This window comes from Alosa sapidissima, chromosome 23 (genome assembly GCF_018492685.1).
Source record: "Alosa sapidissima isolate fAloSap1 chromosome 23, fAloSap1.pri, whole genome shotgun sequence".
In the NCBI taxonomy this organism is placed as follows: Eukaryota; Metazoa; Chordata; class Actinopteri; order Clupeiformes; family Clupeidae; genus Alosa; species Alosa sapidissima.
This window is the reverse complement of record NC_055979.1, coordinates 26,439,392-26,457,218: the sequence shown is the minus strand read 5'-3', so window position 1 is coordinate 26,457,218 and position 17,827 is coordinate 26,439,392. Positions and strand designations below refer to the sequence as shown.

The following is a 17,827-nucleotide window of genomic DNA, read 5'->3' as shown; positions in this document are numbered from 1 at the left end:
CAAAATAATGTGACAGAATCATGAGCCATTATCCACCAAATAGGGCTCTGGATACTTACACTATTGGAATGTGTGTTCACCTTTTTCTTTAGTTTTTTTTATATGTCACACTAGACATATATTTTGTTGTTGCTGTACAATTCCAAATCAGAAAAAAGTTGGGACATTGTGTAAAATGCAAATAAAAACAGAATATGATCATTTGCAAATCTCGTAAACCCATCTTTAACTGCAAAAAGGACATAGATAACATATCAAATGTTTAAAATGGCAACTTTGACTATATTTCCTGGAAAATATATGTTCATCTGAATGTGATGCTTGCAGCACGTTTTACAAAGTTTGGACAGGAGCATGTTTTCCGCTGTGCTGCTTCACCTCTTTATTTACCAACATTCTGTAACTGTTAAGGAACTGAGGAACCCACTTGCTAGAGTTTTGAGAATAACATGTTGTCCTATTCCTGTCCAATATAGGATTTCAGCTGCTCAACAGTCTGGGATCTTCTTAATCATGTTTTTCATTCCATGATTCAAGTCCTTTTTTGCAAACACTGCGCTATCCCATTTGTTTTCTTGTGGGTGCGTGATCCAGGAAATTTACAGAAAATCAAAGATTGGTCACACTCCAAAAAAATATTTTTTTCTCGCTGATTTATTTTACTAGCAACAGGGGTAATTCCCTTCCATGATGCACCCAATTAGACAGGTCTGAACTGCATTCCATTTTAGCACCTGGACTGTTCTTCTATGGAGCCATACTGTTTAAATATGTGTAGAATTCATTTTGGCATTGTTTTCCTGAAATATTCAAGGCCTTCCCTGAAAGGGACATTGTCTACTCTAGATGGTAGTATATGTTGCTCTAAACCTGTGTACATCATTCAGAATTGATTGTGCCTTGCCAGACGTGCAAGATGGCAATGCCCTAGGCACTAATGAACCTCCACACTGTCATACATTCTGGATTTTGAACTGAACACTATAACAAGTTGGATAAGTTGGCTTGTTGGGTTGTCCTTCTTCTTTTTAGCCCACAGGATTTCCAAAAATAATTACAAATTTTGATTGGTCTAACCACAGGAACGTTTTCCACTTTACCTCAGTCTATCTTAAATTAGCTCAGGCCCAGATAAGATGGTGGCATTTCTGTATCATGTCTAAATACAATTTCTTATTTTGCATGGGAAAGTTTACACTAGCATTTGTGAATTGAGTATCAAACTGTGCTTATAGACAGTGGTTATAAGAAGTTTCCCTGAGCCCAGACATTTCTTTACAGAAACAGATCTGGGTTTAATGCAGTGCCATCTGAGGTCAAAAAGGCCACCGCCATCCAATATTGTTTTTCAGCTCTGTCCCATGTTTGCAAAGATTTGATTTAATTTTCTGAATATTTTAATGATATCTACTGTAGATGTTGAAATCATCAAAGCCTTTGCAATTTCATGTTAGGAAGCATCATTATTATATTGCAGGGCCATGCAGAGATAGTTGGAGGGCCAGATGCTCAAATTAAAAAAAGGACTTCAGAAACAAACAAAATGTGTTTGTGGACTTCTGCATTTAATCATTCCACAGAATCTGATCAACAAACTGGACACTCTTGGCTTCAGCACCTCCTGTGTAATTGGCTTGTTGACTTCCACATAGACAGACCCCTGTCTGTGTGGGTTGGAAATAACATTTAGGCGCCATCTCTCTGAGCACAGGCTCCCCCCAGGGCTGCATGTTGGAGTCCACATGACACATGAATGCCATGCCAAATCAAGGACAACTCCCATCATAAACGACACGACGACACAACAGTGGAGGGGCCTCATTCGAGACAGAGAGGAACTGGTCTATACAGGGAGCAGGCAACGCAGTTGGTAGACTGGTGCAAAACAACCTGGCCCTGAACATCGAGAAGACAAAAGGAACTCATCATCAACTTCACAAGGAACTGGTCCAGTCACATACCACTCATCATCCACAACACCAAGTAGAGGTGGTAAACACAACAGCACCACAAAGGTAGAGGTGGTAAACACAACAACACCAAGGTAGAGGTGGTTAACACAACACCACCAAGGTAGAGGTGGTAAACAGCACCAAGGTAGAGGCGGTAAACAGCACCAAGGTAGAGGGAATGTGTACAATGTACCACAGAATTGTGATTTGTGCTTAATCCAACATTGTTTTATAGCTATTTATTAGTCCTTTTGTTTTTTAACATATTTATCTATTTTGTTTTTAATATATTTATCTATCTAGACGAGCACTTTACCCTCCTGCAATGCACTTTTACAGTTTTAATATTGTGAGCCAAGGCAAAAACATTTTGTTCAGTGAGCACTGTCGAATGACAATAAAGTCTTTCTATCTATCTATCTATCTATCTATCTATCTATCTACAGTGTATCTATCTATCTATCTATCTATCTATCTATCTATCTATCTACTGCCCTTCGGCCAGCTCTTGTTCAAAAATAAGGTTAGGCTACTCCACACCTTGTTTGTTTGTGCTTCATTGATAGCTTAGTAGGTTGTTATAAGCAGCGTTCATTGCTTAGGACAAGCATGTAATGTCATGTTGCTGGCTTAACATTATGTTTTCAATTAATTCACATTAGTTAAAAACTATTTATGAGCCTGGTAGCCTGCAACCAAGATTGTTTTTGAAGATAAATTAGGCTATAAACGGTTTATTTTTCATCTCATCAGCTGAATGGTAGGATAATAGCCTAAACGTTCCTAAGTACAGTGAACTTACCCTGCTCCAATGTTGTGGTAAAGTTAGCCTGAAATTAGACATTTGCCTGATATTCGAAACATAGCTAGACCTTTCTTGAATAGCAAGTGGGTCATTCCACGTCAGTTCAACCAGGGCCCACGCACTTAGGTCTCAAAAAATTTTGAAAAAATTACCAGGTGTACCTATGTTACCCAGGAGACACACTGTAAAATTACTCTTATGTAAGATCAATACTTTCCAAGATACAGCCAGTTTCACAGGGGGAGGGGGTGTCGATTTTGTTCGGAGTTTTTGGCTGGGCTCTGTTTAAGCCTTCAGAAGACATATTTGTACTCAACATAGGCTCTTGATTTATTTTCCTTACTGAGATAAGTAGAAACACTCTCACAAAAAGCAATGAACAGAAAATAAATCCCTTCAGGGTCTGAACAGCAGACCTCACAAGTCTAAAAAATCATTTTGGTTCTCATTTTCAGAGCACCCAAACACCTTGTGGGAATATACAAAGATTTTTTAAAATATTTTTTTCTTTATTCTCCATGATCTTTTCTTTTTAAAAACACCAATTTGACTTGTCTTATGCAAATCTTGTTTTGTATAAAGCTACCACAGGTGGCAGTGTGGTGACTCTATATAAAACATATTGATGTCAGTGGGGCATTTTGCCCATGTTCAGGGTGGAAAGTGATTCCTAAGTATAGTATATTGTTTCATATTAGATGATAGAAACTGATGATGTAGGCTAAACACAAATGACATTTCATGCAACCACAGTGAATTGTTCATGTAGGCCTAGGCTAGTTATTGTAATTGGGTTTGTGTACTTTTTCGTTCATTTGATTTCCGGTTTTGAAACAATAACATGCACATTCATAAAAACTGGTCATTTTAAATATTGATGACAATGTGTTCAAACGGAAAACGAGCCATATTTCATTAAATTTAGCCCTCAAAAGTTGAACGGTGTGTTGTTTCATTATCATGGACTATCAGTTTAACAGCAAGAATTCTCCATTACAACCAAATGTAGCCTACAAAGGGGCGATTTTGCTTTAGTAACAGGTGAAACAGAAGCATGCATTGTGTAACGTTAACCGGTTAGATAAAGCTAGACATATCCTCATCTCAAATATAGGCTACTGCCCAGATAGCAAGCAGCGGTAGAACCGATGTGCAAAAACTCAGCGGTCCGCCGGCGACAGCGAAACCGGTGGGCCGCCGCCAGCCTCTTGCCATCTGTGTGGTTAACTTTGCTGGCTAGCTAGCCAGTTAGCTATTCCTTTCTGATGAACGAGTAGTGTGACAACGGCGTTCTTATGGAAACGTTGGTGCTGTTGCGAGTTGTTGCACTGGTTTGAATCCACAGTTTACGTGTTGAATTACACAATAAAACGTGTTTTGCAGTAAGTTGCTGGTTTGTAGAATGTAGCACTAGCAGCTCGCCCAGTCTCGTTGCGAGTCCTGGCTCTCTCTGCCGACTGCCTCCCTCCCTCTCGCCGCCAGCAATTTCAAACTGCGTGACGTAATACAAAAAAACATGGCTGACTTGGATGTGGGCTGGGCTTGATGTCAAGCCCCGCCTTCCCGCAGGCTGCAGCGAGAGGCTCCTCAGTAGACCGGCCGACGAACTCAGAGACAGAAAGTCTCGCAGCCTGGCGGTGTAACAAACTGCTTTACTGCACTACACACATACACGCCAGGCACCGGCTAGAACAAGGTAGCGATGGAGTTTCTCAGACATCATCATGGCAAAAAAAGAAGCAGAAAGCGAGTAAACCGTTGTCAGAGGAACAGGGAAAGAGGAAACGTCACATTGACCGATTGAGGAGTGTCGTAAAATATATACCCTGAAGCTGTAGGGGGAGCTCTGCAGAGAAACCTGCGAGCAAAAAGTGAGAAAACTGCCAAAACTGCACAGTGTTTCCCACAGAACTGGATTCAATTTGTGGCGGTAGCTGACAACGGGGACAACGGGGGTGGTGCCTGTCACTTTAAGACGTTCGTGAGGGAACCCTACATAGCCCTAGTACTTCTCCTTGGGACAAGCACTTTTGAATTTTGGAAAACACTTTTCCATTTACATCAGGATTTTGCAAACATTCAGTGTCAGAGTCAATAAAATGAGCCCTTCAACGAAATTGACAAGCAGCTGTAAGTAGGCTAAGCATGCTAAATTCGACATCCAAACAGTATTCTAATGTTAGCTTTGAGATACTGCTTGATTGCATAACTTAACTTAGTTTAGTCTCTTCAATGTAGCCTACTATGTTGTGATAAGATCTTAGAAGAGTTAACTTCAATGCAGCAGTTTTGAACAAATTTGCGCAGCATGGTCACGATGCTAAGCGGACTTAATAGCAATTTAGCCAGACGTCTTCTATGCAATGCTTCTAGCTGCTATGTGGCAACAACAATCCTTCAACAATCGTGAATATTTTGTTAAATGCACATGCAGAGGAGGGGCAGCGGGCTACGAGAGAGAGCGGGGCGGGACACGGAAAGGCTGCGTGCGTTAAAAGGGCAGCTCAATGGCAATGCAAGGATTTGATCTTATATTTAAATTAAATTAAACATAGAATATTTATGTGTGGCGGCCGATTTTTATTTCGTGGCGCCCCGCCACAGATTAGTCAATGTATGGGAAACACTGCTGCATGATTTCTCTTTAAAGCAACACCAAAGAGTTTTTTATACCTTAAAATAATGTTTCCAAAATTGTTTCAGTGGTTCATCAACTCGTAACAGGGTGAACGGCACTTCTGCATTCGCTTCGCAGCCCTCTATCGGCTATAACCGCACTATGTAAGTTTGCCAGATCGGGTAGCGGATCTGTAGTTCGATGGAATGAGACATAAGAAACTACAAATTTGACTTGCATCTGATGTCGCAATACATCGTACTTTTCATGCAAAATATTCTACCTTGTCTGTGGACATCGTTTTTTGCAAAGCCGGTGCTGGATAAACAAATAGCTTGCGTGTGACAGAGGGAAAGTTCTTTGGTGTTGCTTTAACTCAAAGACTGGTTGCAGTTCACTATCTGGCCACAGTTTAACCTTGTTTTAGATGGGGCAATAGGGGGAGCTATTGAGCTTCTGTCAGCGCAGATCCATAGTCATGATGATGACATGAGTGAGGAAGGCTGAGGAGAAGCTTAATATGTGTTCAACTTCAAATTTATGGTAACATTGTGTTGCACAAAATATAGTTTCCATTTACATATGTCTCCATTCCTGAAAAAAAGAGTGAAAAAAAAGAATCTCTCAATTTGTCCCAAAGGGGCATGTTATGTTCTATATTGATTATTAATTCATGCAAATAACTTTCTTCCAAGACATAGAATTGCTCCATATGCTTTTCTTCAAAGATTTTGATTGCTTCAGATATATACACCGTATATTTCTAGTACTGTAAACAAAGTGCAAAGACAAGCACAGTAAAGTGTTTTTTTTTTATTTCTTAAAAATTAGTCTATCTTTAACTCTTTGAATGCCAAGCTGTTTTCGGAAGCTTTGTCCTAGAGTGCCAGCAATCTAGACCATTGTTGATGATTTTTGTACAGCCACAGCATTCTGTGTTATAGCTATGAACACATACAATGGCTCGTATAAAAGGTGAGACTTTAAGCTCTCAGTGGGTGCAAACCGTGTATTTCTACACGCCTCTGTTCCTGAGAAATCCCAAGCTAAACAGTGGCTATTTTTCATCAAAATCGCTGGGTTTTTTTTCTAGAAATGGAGATATAACGTCTTTCATGAAATAAGTGTTGCCTGTAAAGTTTCCGGGAAGTGACCTGGCGAGACTGCCACCTGGTGATAGACCCCCGAAAATGGCCTGGTTTTGAGCTGACGTGCATGCGTCACTCATTCGACCCAAAGCGGCAACCGAGTTATGATAAAATGTCCAGATAAAATGTCCAGATTGTGCGTTTTCATGGATATTTCATTTCCATTCATCACAGAGTTCCCAAAATCACATATAAGGGGTGTTAGAGTGTCTAGTTCGTAATTTAAAAAAAAAGCTAAAAACGTAATATTACGTTTTTGGCACTCAACGCATGGGAAGGAAAAACGTAATATTACGTTTTTGGCACTCAATGAGTTAATAGAATATTCATTTTGCACAAATATGCAATACATTTCAATTTCATGGTCCACGACCAGGCTTGGAATGTCACCATTCTGGGGGCAAGGCCACTTGGCCTTCAGTTGGGCATATTTGGTGGAGGGCACAAAGGCCACATGTCAGGGCACTAAGGCCAACGTTAACTATACAGTAGTAGGCTATAAAAGTTGTATTTAGCCTATTCACTGCAGTAGACCTGCATCACTGTATGAAACATTACAAAAACATGAAACATGACACATTACATATAACTGTAAATCCTCTGATCATCTAATATTTACAGATATCTAGGCTATATTTAACATTTATTTGATATTTGGCCTGTTATGAAATCATGTATTGAACAATTTAAGCACAGCTCAGCTTTAAGAAAGTCAAATAGCCTAGATGCATGCTTAGCATTTTGTGATCATTAAGGCTACTTTCACAAACTCTTAGTCAGCTGTCCTCTGATTTACCGATATCTAGGCGACATTTGTAATATTTATTTTGTATTTGGCCCGTTATGAAATGATATGGAACAATTTAAACACAGTGTAAAACTTAAAGCCCAAATTTGGAGACATCCATGTATGTTGAAATGTACTGCAAATTCAAAACGGGATTACTCTGGAACGGCTAACTGTACAGGGGACTGCTTTACACATTTGTGTTCGGTAAGGTCTGCTGTTTATTCTGATATATGGTTTGTCATGTGTTAAACGAGGGGTTCGTGAAGTATTCCGCCGAGATGAATGGGTAGGGAGATGGACGCAAAACCTTCAGTAGAATTTATGATTAAATTGAATGATACTCTCGCGAACCGTTCGCGAACCGTTCATCACAGCAATTAGCGGCTGACATCGTTTAAAAGCTGAGAAAAAGCTCTTTCGTGTGATACTTGTGATGTCTGTGTGATGAGTACTGTAGGCTACTTCGCAAGTAGTTCAACTGAGAAGAATGAGTGAATTTGGACGCACTTTCTTTCGCTAACTTTCTCCACTGCGTAATTTGCGCTGTGAATGCTAAGATTGTTTTGACAGGCCATAGGCTAAATATATATCGCTATTAGTAGGACGCAAAGCAGAATATTGAAAGAAGGGGGCACCAAGGCCACCGTGGCCTGTAAACCTCTGATTTTCAAAGGGGCGTCACGGCAAACGCAAGGGGCTACGACGGCCATGGCCGTCGTGGCCGCCGTGAAATTCCTACCCTGTCCACGACATTAGATTTGTTTGCCCCAGAATTTCCACCCAGAATTTCAAGAAATTCCACCCAGATTTATTTGACGGGGAAGAATTTGGGCACCCCTGGCTTAGACTTACCCTTTCTGTAGTGTGGCTCCTGAGCTGCCCGGCTGAGGCCCAGGAAGGTGACTGTGAGGAACAGAGAGCACTGCATCACACACGACCATAAACCTGGACACACAAAGGGATACCAGATTAACATTCAGCACTTTAGGCAAAAGATTTTTAATTTAATTTTCATTTTTCATTAAAAAATTTTTAAATAAAAACATGACATGCTACAAAGCGTCAGATCATAGCCAAATGAGTATTCTACTGTTTTAATAATATATCATGGTCGGTTATATAATCCTTCGCACGTCATAATTCCTTACAAAACATTAGCACACCGGGAGTGAGGAGAGAAAGGGGGATTATTTGAAGTCTTGCAACTTTTGTTTGTTTTTTTGTAGAATGAATTGGTACATTCTACAGGCCCTCCTTCCAAACCAGTCATGAGATGGATCACAGGATACCTCCTGTAGGCATATTACACACATACTGGCACACACACCCGCACACGCGCACACACACACACACACGCACACACGCACACACACAAACATGAATACCATGCTGACTCACAAAGGCAGGCCTGTAGGCAGACCTACAGAAAGGTCATTGTTACCAGAAAATGTGATTTTTTAAACTTAATTTTAACTCCAACTCATGATCAGTGAAAGGGAATCAGAGAGGAGAAGGTCACACGTATGCCTCTGTGCCCCAGTACGTGAGAACACATGGGCTATCTGGAGACACAGCGTTAGAGTTGTTACTGTAACACACTTAAATATGGACAGAACAACTGACAGAAGAGAAGACTGAAAAACAAACAAGAAGAGTGAAGTAAGCACCTATGTCCAGGGTGCGATTTGGGGGGGATGGGATTTCCCCACTTCTGGTCTTGATATCCTCCCCTCTGCTTAATTATTTTCATCGCCGGGGGTGGGGGGGGGGACAACATATAGCCTATAGGCAGGGATGGATTACTGCACGGGCCTACCGGGCCCAGGGGCCCAAGCCTTTGCATGAAAATATTGCCTCAATATCAACACATCAGGATGTAGGCTATGAATCTGATTGAATTTAGTATTGGCCATCCCCAAAATGCACCAGAATCGAGAAATAACATCAAACAAATTAAAACATTTCTGAGAGAGGACCCCCAAACCCCCCTTCCACACATGCGACAATTAGTGGGGGGCCCTTAATACATCTGGGCCCAGGGGCCCGAAAGTTCATAATCCGTCCATGCCTATAGGCTACAGGCTAGCCTATAGGCTATATGTTGTCTATAGGCTAGCCTACATAATAATCTGACATCAGAAATGCACGGTCACCGTCAGCACTCATGCTGCTGACACAGTGGCTGCGTGATAACTGGTTAAATTGCCCTTGATCGTGCAGGACATCTCAGAATGTTGACTGTGTAATCAATCATAAATGGCTAGTTTCAATGGAAAAGTTAGCTGGACAAATGAAAGAAAACGAGAAGGATTAAGCATATTGTCATATTAGAACCTTCAAAATCAGAAAACTGATGGAACTGAGATGGAGGACAACTCCACGTAGAGTAGAACATAAGTCCGAAGGAACTTACATTAAGTGAGGAGATATTTGCTGAATGTCACAAAAAGTGTTATTAGAAATTGCTTGGCATTGCTTATTCAATGGCTCTCTACCGAACCACCTGTAGTTTGCGGAGGACGAACGAGAATTAAAGCACTCGTTTGATAAATCAGCCAGTAGGCTAGGCCTAGTAGACAAATAAGTTTTTAGGCCTATCTAGCGGGTGTTTTTAACAGCTGCAAGAAAATAGAAGCTGGTTATGGCCCATATGTTCTGGTTGTAAATTATTTTCATAAAACTTCAAGTTGCCCTATAACTTCACACTCCAAACTCTTCACTGCACTGTAGCCAATTAAAGGAATTATCCGGAGTAAAATGCACTTTAGATCAATTTACGGATGATTAGGAGTACATACGTTGAGTTGACATCAAAATCATGTCATTCGGATGTGTTTTGAGAAAGTTCGATTTTACCGTTTTTAGTCAAAACTCGTTAGCCTGGAAGTGACCAGGGCAAGTCATTTCGCCGCTACAAAACGCTATTTTTATACCTCTTCTACAGTTCCAAACAACATTACACTTACGTGGTAGTGAGTAGAGGGTCCCTAAAGCCAAACCGAAGTATCCCGAGGTCTTTATGTGGTCGGATAGAGAGTCCAGAATGAATTTCATCAAGCCAGTACCTTTCCGGAAATGTTGCTGCTGCAGCTGGCGTCGTTAGGGGAAAGTCTGTAGGAGTCGATTGCCGAGTAAGGAGTATCACGCTCTGGAAATTCACAATTTGGTTGCTGTTTTTTTTTTTTTTAAACTTAGTCCAGTATTTCTTTCGAAATTGAAATGAAGTTGTATGGACTGGACTATGTTTTTTTTTTTTTTAAAACGGCGACGAAATTGTGAATTTCCAGAGCGTGTTACTCCACACTCGGCAATCGACTCCTACGGACTTTCCCCTAACGACGCCAGCTGCAGCATCATTTCGCTAATTCCAGTTAAACTGCCAGAATTGTCTCGAGTGTACAGAACTGCTTTCAATGGCCGGACTGTGTAGCTCGGCTTAGCAAGCTAAGCCTATTGCCATAACACCACATATTCATAACTTGCATCTTAATTTATTCTCACATGAATGTACATTCACTACAATGTCCGTGGGAATAGTTTTAACAAGTATTGTGAACCAGTTGGATATGTTACACTGACAATATAAAGATAGCTAGTTAGCAACCTAATGACGCTACTGTACCATCAAATATAGCCTAGCTTCCAGAGAAATTTGTCTCAACATTGGGCAATCGAGGGTGAATTAGGTTGTTGGCATACACGGGACTACGGTGGCGCATTGCATTCACATCACAAAAAAAAAAAAATCAGGTTATCTCGTAATTATGAGATAATTATCTCGTAATTATGAAATAACCTGATTTTTTTTTTTTTGTGATGTGAATGCAATGTGCCACCGTACGGGACAGTTAAGTAAACACATAAAATCTTCATATCACACCTTCAAATCATTGTGTTCAGAAGCAGAACTCCACCTGAATGTAAAACTAATGTATAAAGACTAACTGCTAGCGGCGAGTTCGCCCAACCTGCAAAAAGCCATTTCAGGGAGGTCCCCCCCGCCCCTGAAATAAATAAATAAATAAATAAATAATAAAATAAATATAAAAAATTATTTAGCCTTCTTAGATACTGAAATAGTGATGAATAGCCTATGTTTGTTAATTAATTGTCTCTACTCAGCACACCAAATAAGGAAGGCCTATAGTTAGAAATTGTGATAATAAAATATGTAGATTTTGGTAGTTTGGTCTTTATGTAGCCTTGGCAAATAGCCATCTTGTAGGCTAGTCAGCTGCTAGTCTGCTCTACAAGATATCTATTCCAGAAGAGTACTCCTAAGAGCCCAAAAGATTCTGAAGGACTCTTCTCATCCTAACAATGGATTATTCCTACCGCTGAAATCAAGAAGACGTCTATGTAGTCACAAAGCCAGAACTGAGAGACTCAGACCCAGGCCATTCGAACTCTGAACTCACACTATACTGACTTTGCACTCATTCACTCCTCAGCACTCATGACTGACTGACCCCCCCCCCACACACACACACACCTACAAGACTTTTAGCACTTTTACATCCCTCTCCCTATGCTACAGACCTTTTTATTTATTTTCTTATTTCATCACACGTCAAAACACACACACGCACACACACACACATGATTTTCTCCAACTTTTGCACATCTCCATAGAACTTTTTATTTATTATTTTTGATTTCTCCTCCATCTACCATTGTCCTTGATTATCTAGCCTTTCTGCCCCCACCCCCCATCCCCAACACACACACAAAAAAACACACATACTTACATCATCACTGTCATCACCTCACATACATACAGCACACTGCTTGCTACAGTAAGCCTCCTCTACATACTTGCTGCACACTGCCCCCCCCCCCCCTACATACACAGCACATTGTCTTCAGGATCTTCTCCAACACACATCCTCTACATACTTACAGCACACTGCCCCCACCTACCCACACACACACACAGTCACTGCTCCACTCCCCTCCCGCCCACACACACATCATCACTCACATACATCATACATACAGTACTCTGCTTGCAATAGTAAGTCCCTTCACCATACTTGCAACTTGCAGTACACTCCACCCCCCCCCCCCCCCCCCCCACATACACAGCACATTATTTCATCAGGAAGCTTCTCCAACACACATCCCCAACATACTTACAGCACACTGCCCCCCCCCCCCCCCCCCCCAATACACAGCACATTGTCTCAAGAGGAAGTTTCTCCAACACACATATTGCACACTGCCCTCTCCCCACATACACAGCACACTATCCCATCTCCCCTGTCATCCCCCCAACACACACACCATGACCCCTGGCAGTTGGGTTAGCCCCTTGAGCCGTGGATCTGCCCAAGGTTTCTTCCTTGGTAAGGGAGTTTTTTCTTGCCCTTGTTGCTCTTGGGTGCTCCTTGTTGGTGCCCCCCCAATCCCAATCCTCCCCCACCTTTCTTATGCAGCCCTTGCCACTTAATCTACTAAACCCCTCTTCTACTGCACTTTTTACCCCCCCCCCCCCCCCCATAAATGCACAAATAGGCTGACACCAGACATAATTTCACTGCATTTCTTACTTCCAGTAACTATATGCATGTGACAATAAACTTCCTTGTATCCTTGTATCCTTGTAGTCTGGAATAATATGCACATGAAATGACACTTGTTAAACTCACCTCAGCATGTCTTTTGCAATCATTTAACCCGCCATGGGCAATGCTGTTCACTGTTACAAACAGTGCAGCATGCAAGACTATCGTTATTTTGAACTCTTATGAGACAAGGGTAGGCCAAAGATTGTTAAGGCGGAGCAATCTTTGGTAGCCCTACACTTTCGTGTAGTCTGATGTGAAATGGGTCCTTTTGGGGGGCGCTCTGCCTCTGCCGTGACGCTCCTGTTCCTACTGAACATCTCCTTACCTTAGACACAGGTCTTTTTTTTCAGACCTGATAAGTACTGATCTTTCTGACCTGCATGGTATCCTGGTAGTGGATAGGCCTACACAAATATTTATTCAGCATTCATTCAGCATTTTTACTCAATAAATCTGGTTAAACACTTTCCATTGGATGCTTGTTATCACTTGTGCTGCCTACCAGGTTCTTTATCCTGATCATTTATGTTAGTTTTAACAGAGTTAGAGTCCACATCTAACATCCACCCACACATCCTTTAGCCTACCACTGTCATGTTTAGTTCAAGGGAGGTTTCATAATAGGCCTACCAGAGACGGTTGATAAAGCGAGACGATTCATAAGAGGGTAGCCTCGTGGGTTCGCAGCTGTTTCGCCCATTTAGGAGTCTAGCGGGAGGTCCAGTGTCTGTATTCCTATGGGAGAAATGAACATTTTCTCGGAATAAGACCAATACCTTAGCCCTACATTCAGTACTTTTATGTCATGAGATAATTTTCAGAACTGAAATGTAGCTCTATATCAAGCATCTACTCTGTGTGTGCAAAGTATTTACCTTTGCTTTGTATTTGGTTTAACATGTCAATCAATCTCCAGTTCAATCTTATGGATTAAAGGACCAAACTGTACCGTTGCATGCTCCCCCTTTGCGGTCGTGCCAGCCATCTGTTCTACAATCTGCTCCAGTGACCGCAGCCACACTCAAAATAAAGCCAGTAGTTAATCTCCTCAAGTCCACAGACCTACATCTCTTATTGCATGCACACCTGCATGTTGGTCTATCCATTATATACACACGCAAACAGTGAACGCTACGGCCCACGGGCCAGATCCAGCCCGACACGCACCTTAATCCGGTCCGCCAAGCATTTAATTAGGTCATCAGGCTGCTCGCTATTTTTTTCCTGCGATAGACAACGACGTGGTTAGCTTTACTATAAACTGCTTTTCACTCTTCCTAGAGAACATTTACAATGTCAATGTTAAAACAGCATGTAACATAGAGATGATACTCTTTATAATCTCCATTGCAGCAGATCTAACTTGAACATTATGCTACTCAAAACCTAATGTGGCCCTTGAGCCGAAAAGTTTGGCCACCCCTGTTATGCAATAAATTAATTAATTACAGTAAGTATTTTCTGAGTAGAGCAGCTGTATGTAGTTTGTAAATACTTGTGTTGCTAGCTAATAAATGTAGCTTGGAAATTCTTGAATTTCCCCTTGGGGATCAATAAAGTATCTATCTATCTATCTATCTATCTATCTATCTATCTATCTATCTATCTAAATACACAAATGACATAGTGCAGTAATGTGCATGTTGTAGGAAGCATGCAAATTTGCTCGTTGCTCGTTATTATCAAAAAGTTAGTGTTTATTTTGTTCTAAGAGTGTGCCTTGGTTGAAAATGGTATAGGGTGTGTATGTGTGTGTGTGTGTGTGTGTGTGTTTAGCCTATGACTCTTGCTTTGCATTAAGATTTATAGGACAGAGGCACAGCCTGCTAAGCCTGCTTAGTGACTGTAGTATCATAACCTCAAGCTTATGTTGTAGGCTACCAGACAAGCCTTCTTACATCACTGACTTGACCTCCAGTCACATGAACCACCCCTGTATTTTCCCAAGAATGAAACTCCTTAGGTTGAAGGCTAACATTTAGTAAAGTGAAGATAAAATGAGCAATTATTTTCGAATATATACAGTGATGGCTATAAGTGTTGGCACCCATGCTAAAGTTGACTAAAAAGAGGAATATAAAATTATATTTTGGAAATTGATCTTAATGCCTTAAGTAAAAACCAGAGATGGGAAGTAACGAAGTACAAATACTTTGTTACTGTACTTAAGTAGATTTTTCAGATATTTTTACTTTACTATTTATTTTTGAGGCGACTTATTACTTTTACTCCTTACATTTTAACACGAATATCGGTACTTTCTACTCCTTACATTTTACAAAACTGGCTCATTACTTTAGTTTCAAATCATTTCAGTCTATACCGTTATAAGTCGCCTCAAAAATGTAAAGTAAAGTAAAAATATCTGAAAAATCTACTTGAGTACAGTAACGAAGTATTTGTACTTCGTTACTTCCCATCTCTGGATTTGGGCGGCATTCATTCGTGGCAAATCATTGCAGCTTGATGGTAGTAACGTTAACATTAGCACGTTGTAGTATGTCTCAATTAAATTTGCAATTTAAATGCAACAATCTATTCCTATTTATGTACCAGCATGCAAAATCTGAGCCTCCTACATGGTTTAGTTCTTGCACTATGGGCTTGTGAACTTTGACAAAAAAAAAAGGCCGAACAAAATTGACACCCCCCTCCTCCTGTAAAACTGGCTGTATCATGGAAAGTATTGATCTTACATAAAAGTAATTTTACAGTGCGTCTCCTGGGTAACATTGGTACACCTGGTAATTTTTACAGATTTGTTTGAGACCTAAGTGTGTGGGCCCTGGTTGAATTGACGTGGAATAACCCAACCTAGTTTTTTCTGCCAGTATGGTTGTCACACAGGCTTTCGCTACATTCCATCCTGGTCTAATACTTGCATTTCACTAAGTTTTTCTGCCGTTAGCCTTTTAATATTTCAGTATAGCTCTAAGTAATATTCATCTCTGTCTGCCCTGAGGGGTCACTAAGACTTCACAGTCTCAGGGGCTGATGTAGACTAAAGATTGGACAAGGCTTAGAGGAGCTTAAAGGCTTAAAAAGACCAACAAGAATGACAAGAGGCTTTGCTTACTCAAATATGCATGCACGCACATTAGACACCCACACACACCGTATGCATTTATCCACAGAGGCATTCCTTAATGTAGGCTTTGCTGGAGAATAAAGTAAAGCTGACAGAATTGATTTATTTAACATATACAATGGGCCTCCTTATTGTACATACTCAAGCAGAGATGTACCATGGTAACAATTTGTCTGGACTCAAACAATCAGTCTGAACCATAGTGGCTTTCTTAATCATATTAAATAACTTTACCATGTGTCTTTAATGTTGGTCTAATGTTTCTACACTGTAGAAGTCGCACATTACCAAATATATTTCCAACAACATGATCAAATTTGTGACTTCAGAGGTTAAACAAGGGTTTCTCCTGTAAAAGACAGCTGCATTTAGTCAGCACTAACAATTCCTAACTGACCTGTCTTAGTTTTATGTTTGAGGCAAATAAACTTATTACTGTAAGAGTCAACAGCATTTAACCACACCGAGATTTTGTTTCTTGTGACAATTGCACTTAACAAGACAACTCTCAACTATTGCCATATAAACCCAGTGGACATTTGCTTTCTTTCTCAGGCCAGTCAGAGCAGGAAAACACTCACGGCTGATTATTTTGCAGTATTTTAGTGCCTTACCTGCCATTTAATTACACTTCTTAATGGATGAATTTGCTAAAGGTTAGTGTGACGCACCCTGGAATCGTGTTCTGTGGTCAGATGAAATGAAATATTTAGCTTTTTGGCAAAAACACTCAAGGTAGAAATGATCTTCCCGCAGGCTTAAATGTGTGATATATATTTACAAAGATGCAGTTGATGACGTAAAAGCGATATTCCATCCAAAGGTCCAGTTGGCCTCTCAACAGCCACAGTTGCTTTTAATTATGGCATGTTTTCTGTGGGTTCAATAAGAAAAACAATGCCTTAACCCATGCATGTCATTACATTGATTAATGTCACACCTCCCCCACAATAATCTCCCTGAGCCCAATGACAGATACTCTACAGTACATGAACATCAAGCGTTGTGAAATTCCATCCATAGGATGCGATTTACAGTGTGCAACTTACACATTTCTATATCTCAAGAACCATCTAAGCTACAGTGCAACTTCGAAAGTTGGTATTTTGCCGCACTCAACAAAAATGCTACCATAAAAATTTAGCAGTCAATACATGTTTGTGCCAATATCTAATATAAAGGTTCAAGGGTCACAAAATCTGACATGCTCAATCACATTCAATGAATGTTCTAAGAACATAACCTCATTTAAAGGAGAATTCCGGTGTGATATTGACCTAAAGTAGCCCGATGCCATCAAAATTTAGCAGTCAATACATGTTTGTGCCAATATCTAATATAAAGGTTCAAGGGTCACAAAATCTGACATGCTCAATCACATTCAATGAATGTTCTAAGAACATAACCTCATTTAAAGGAGAATTCCGGTGTGATATTGACCTAAAGTAGCCCGATGCCGAAGCTCCACTATTGAAAAAGCTGTTGGTAGCATCGGCTAACTAGCGCCAGATTTTGGAGTGCAGGGGACAAGCCAAGATGGGCTATGAGACATACGTTCACACTCGGTATCATGTTTCAATACACTTTAGGTCAATATTACACCGGAATTCTCCTTTAAAGAGGGTTCATTGTTTTTTTGAAAGGTGTCTTGGTTGATGTTGCTTGACAATCCCACTGTGACCAATGTAAATAAGCAGATCTGTTTCATGTGATGTGATCACAGAGTCTGGTTATCCCTGGCTATTGCAATTTGGTAAGACAGAGACACACAATATAAGACTAATGGGGCAAAGCTCACTGGTGCATAGAAACGTTTCTCTCCTCGCACACTTGCAGGAGCCTACTGTAGACTACAGATCA

At 40.6% G+C, this 17,827-nt stretch overlaps 1 protein-coding gene across 8 annotated transcripts in view; it reads right to left on the bottom strand.

The window, feature by feature from the left end:
• The window catches only part of LOC121698840 (prolactin receptor-like), a 41,706-nt gene that overhangs the window by 7,265 nt on the left and 16,614 nt on the right, over positions 1-17,827 (bottom strand). The window contains exons 3-7 of one of the 8 annotated variants that reach the window (XM_042081280.1): positions 16,749-16,841; positions 16,582-16,652; positions 13,755-14,103; positions 13,510-13,614; positions 8,165-8,257 (exon numbers count right to left, since the gene is read on the bottom strand). In XM_042081280.1, coding sequence (XP_041937214.1) covers positions 8,165-8,257; positions 13,510-13,579 — 163 coding nt within the window. In that variant the 5' untranslated portion in view covers positions 13,580-13,614; positions 13,755-14,103; positions 16,582-16,652; positions 16,749-16,841. Of the gene's footprint in view, positions 1-8,164; positions 8,258-8,460; positions 8,749-13,509; positions 13,615-13,754; positions 14,266-16,581; positions 16,653-16,748; positions 16,842-17,827 lie in introns of those variants that run through there. The other 7 variants (XM_042081277.1, XM_042081279.1, XM_042081281.1 and 4 more) reach the window with 7 other exon arrangements.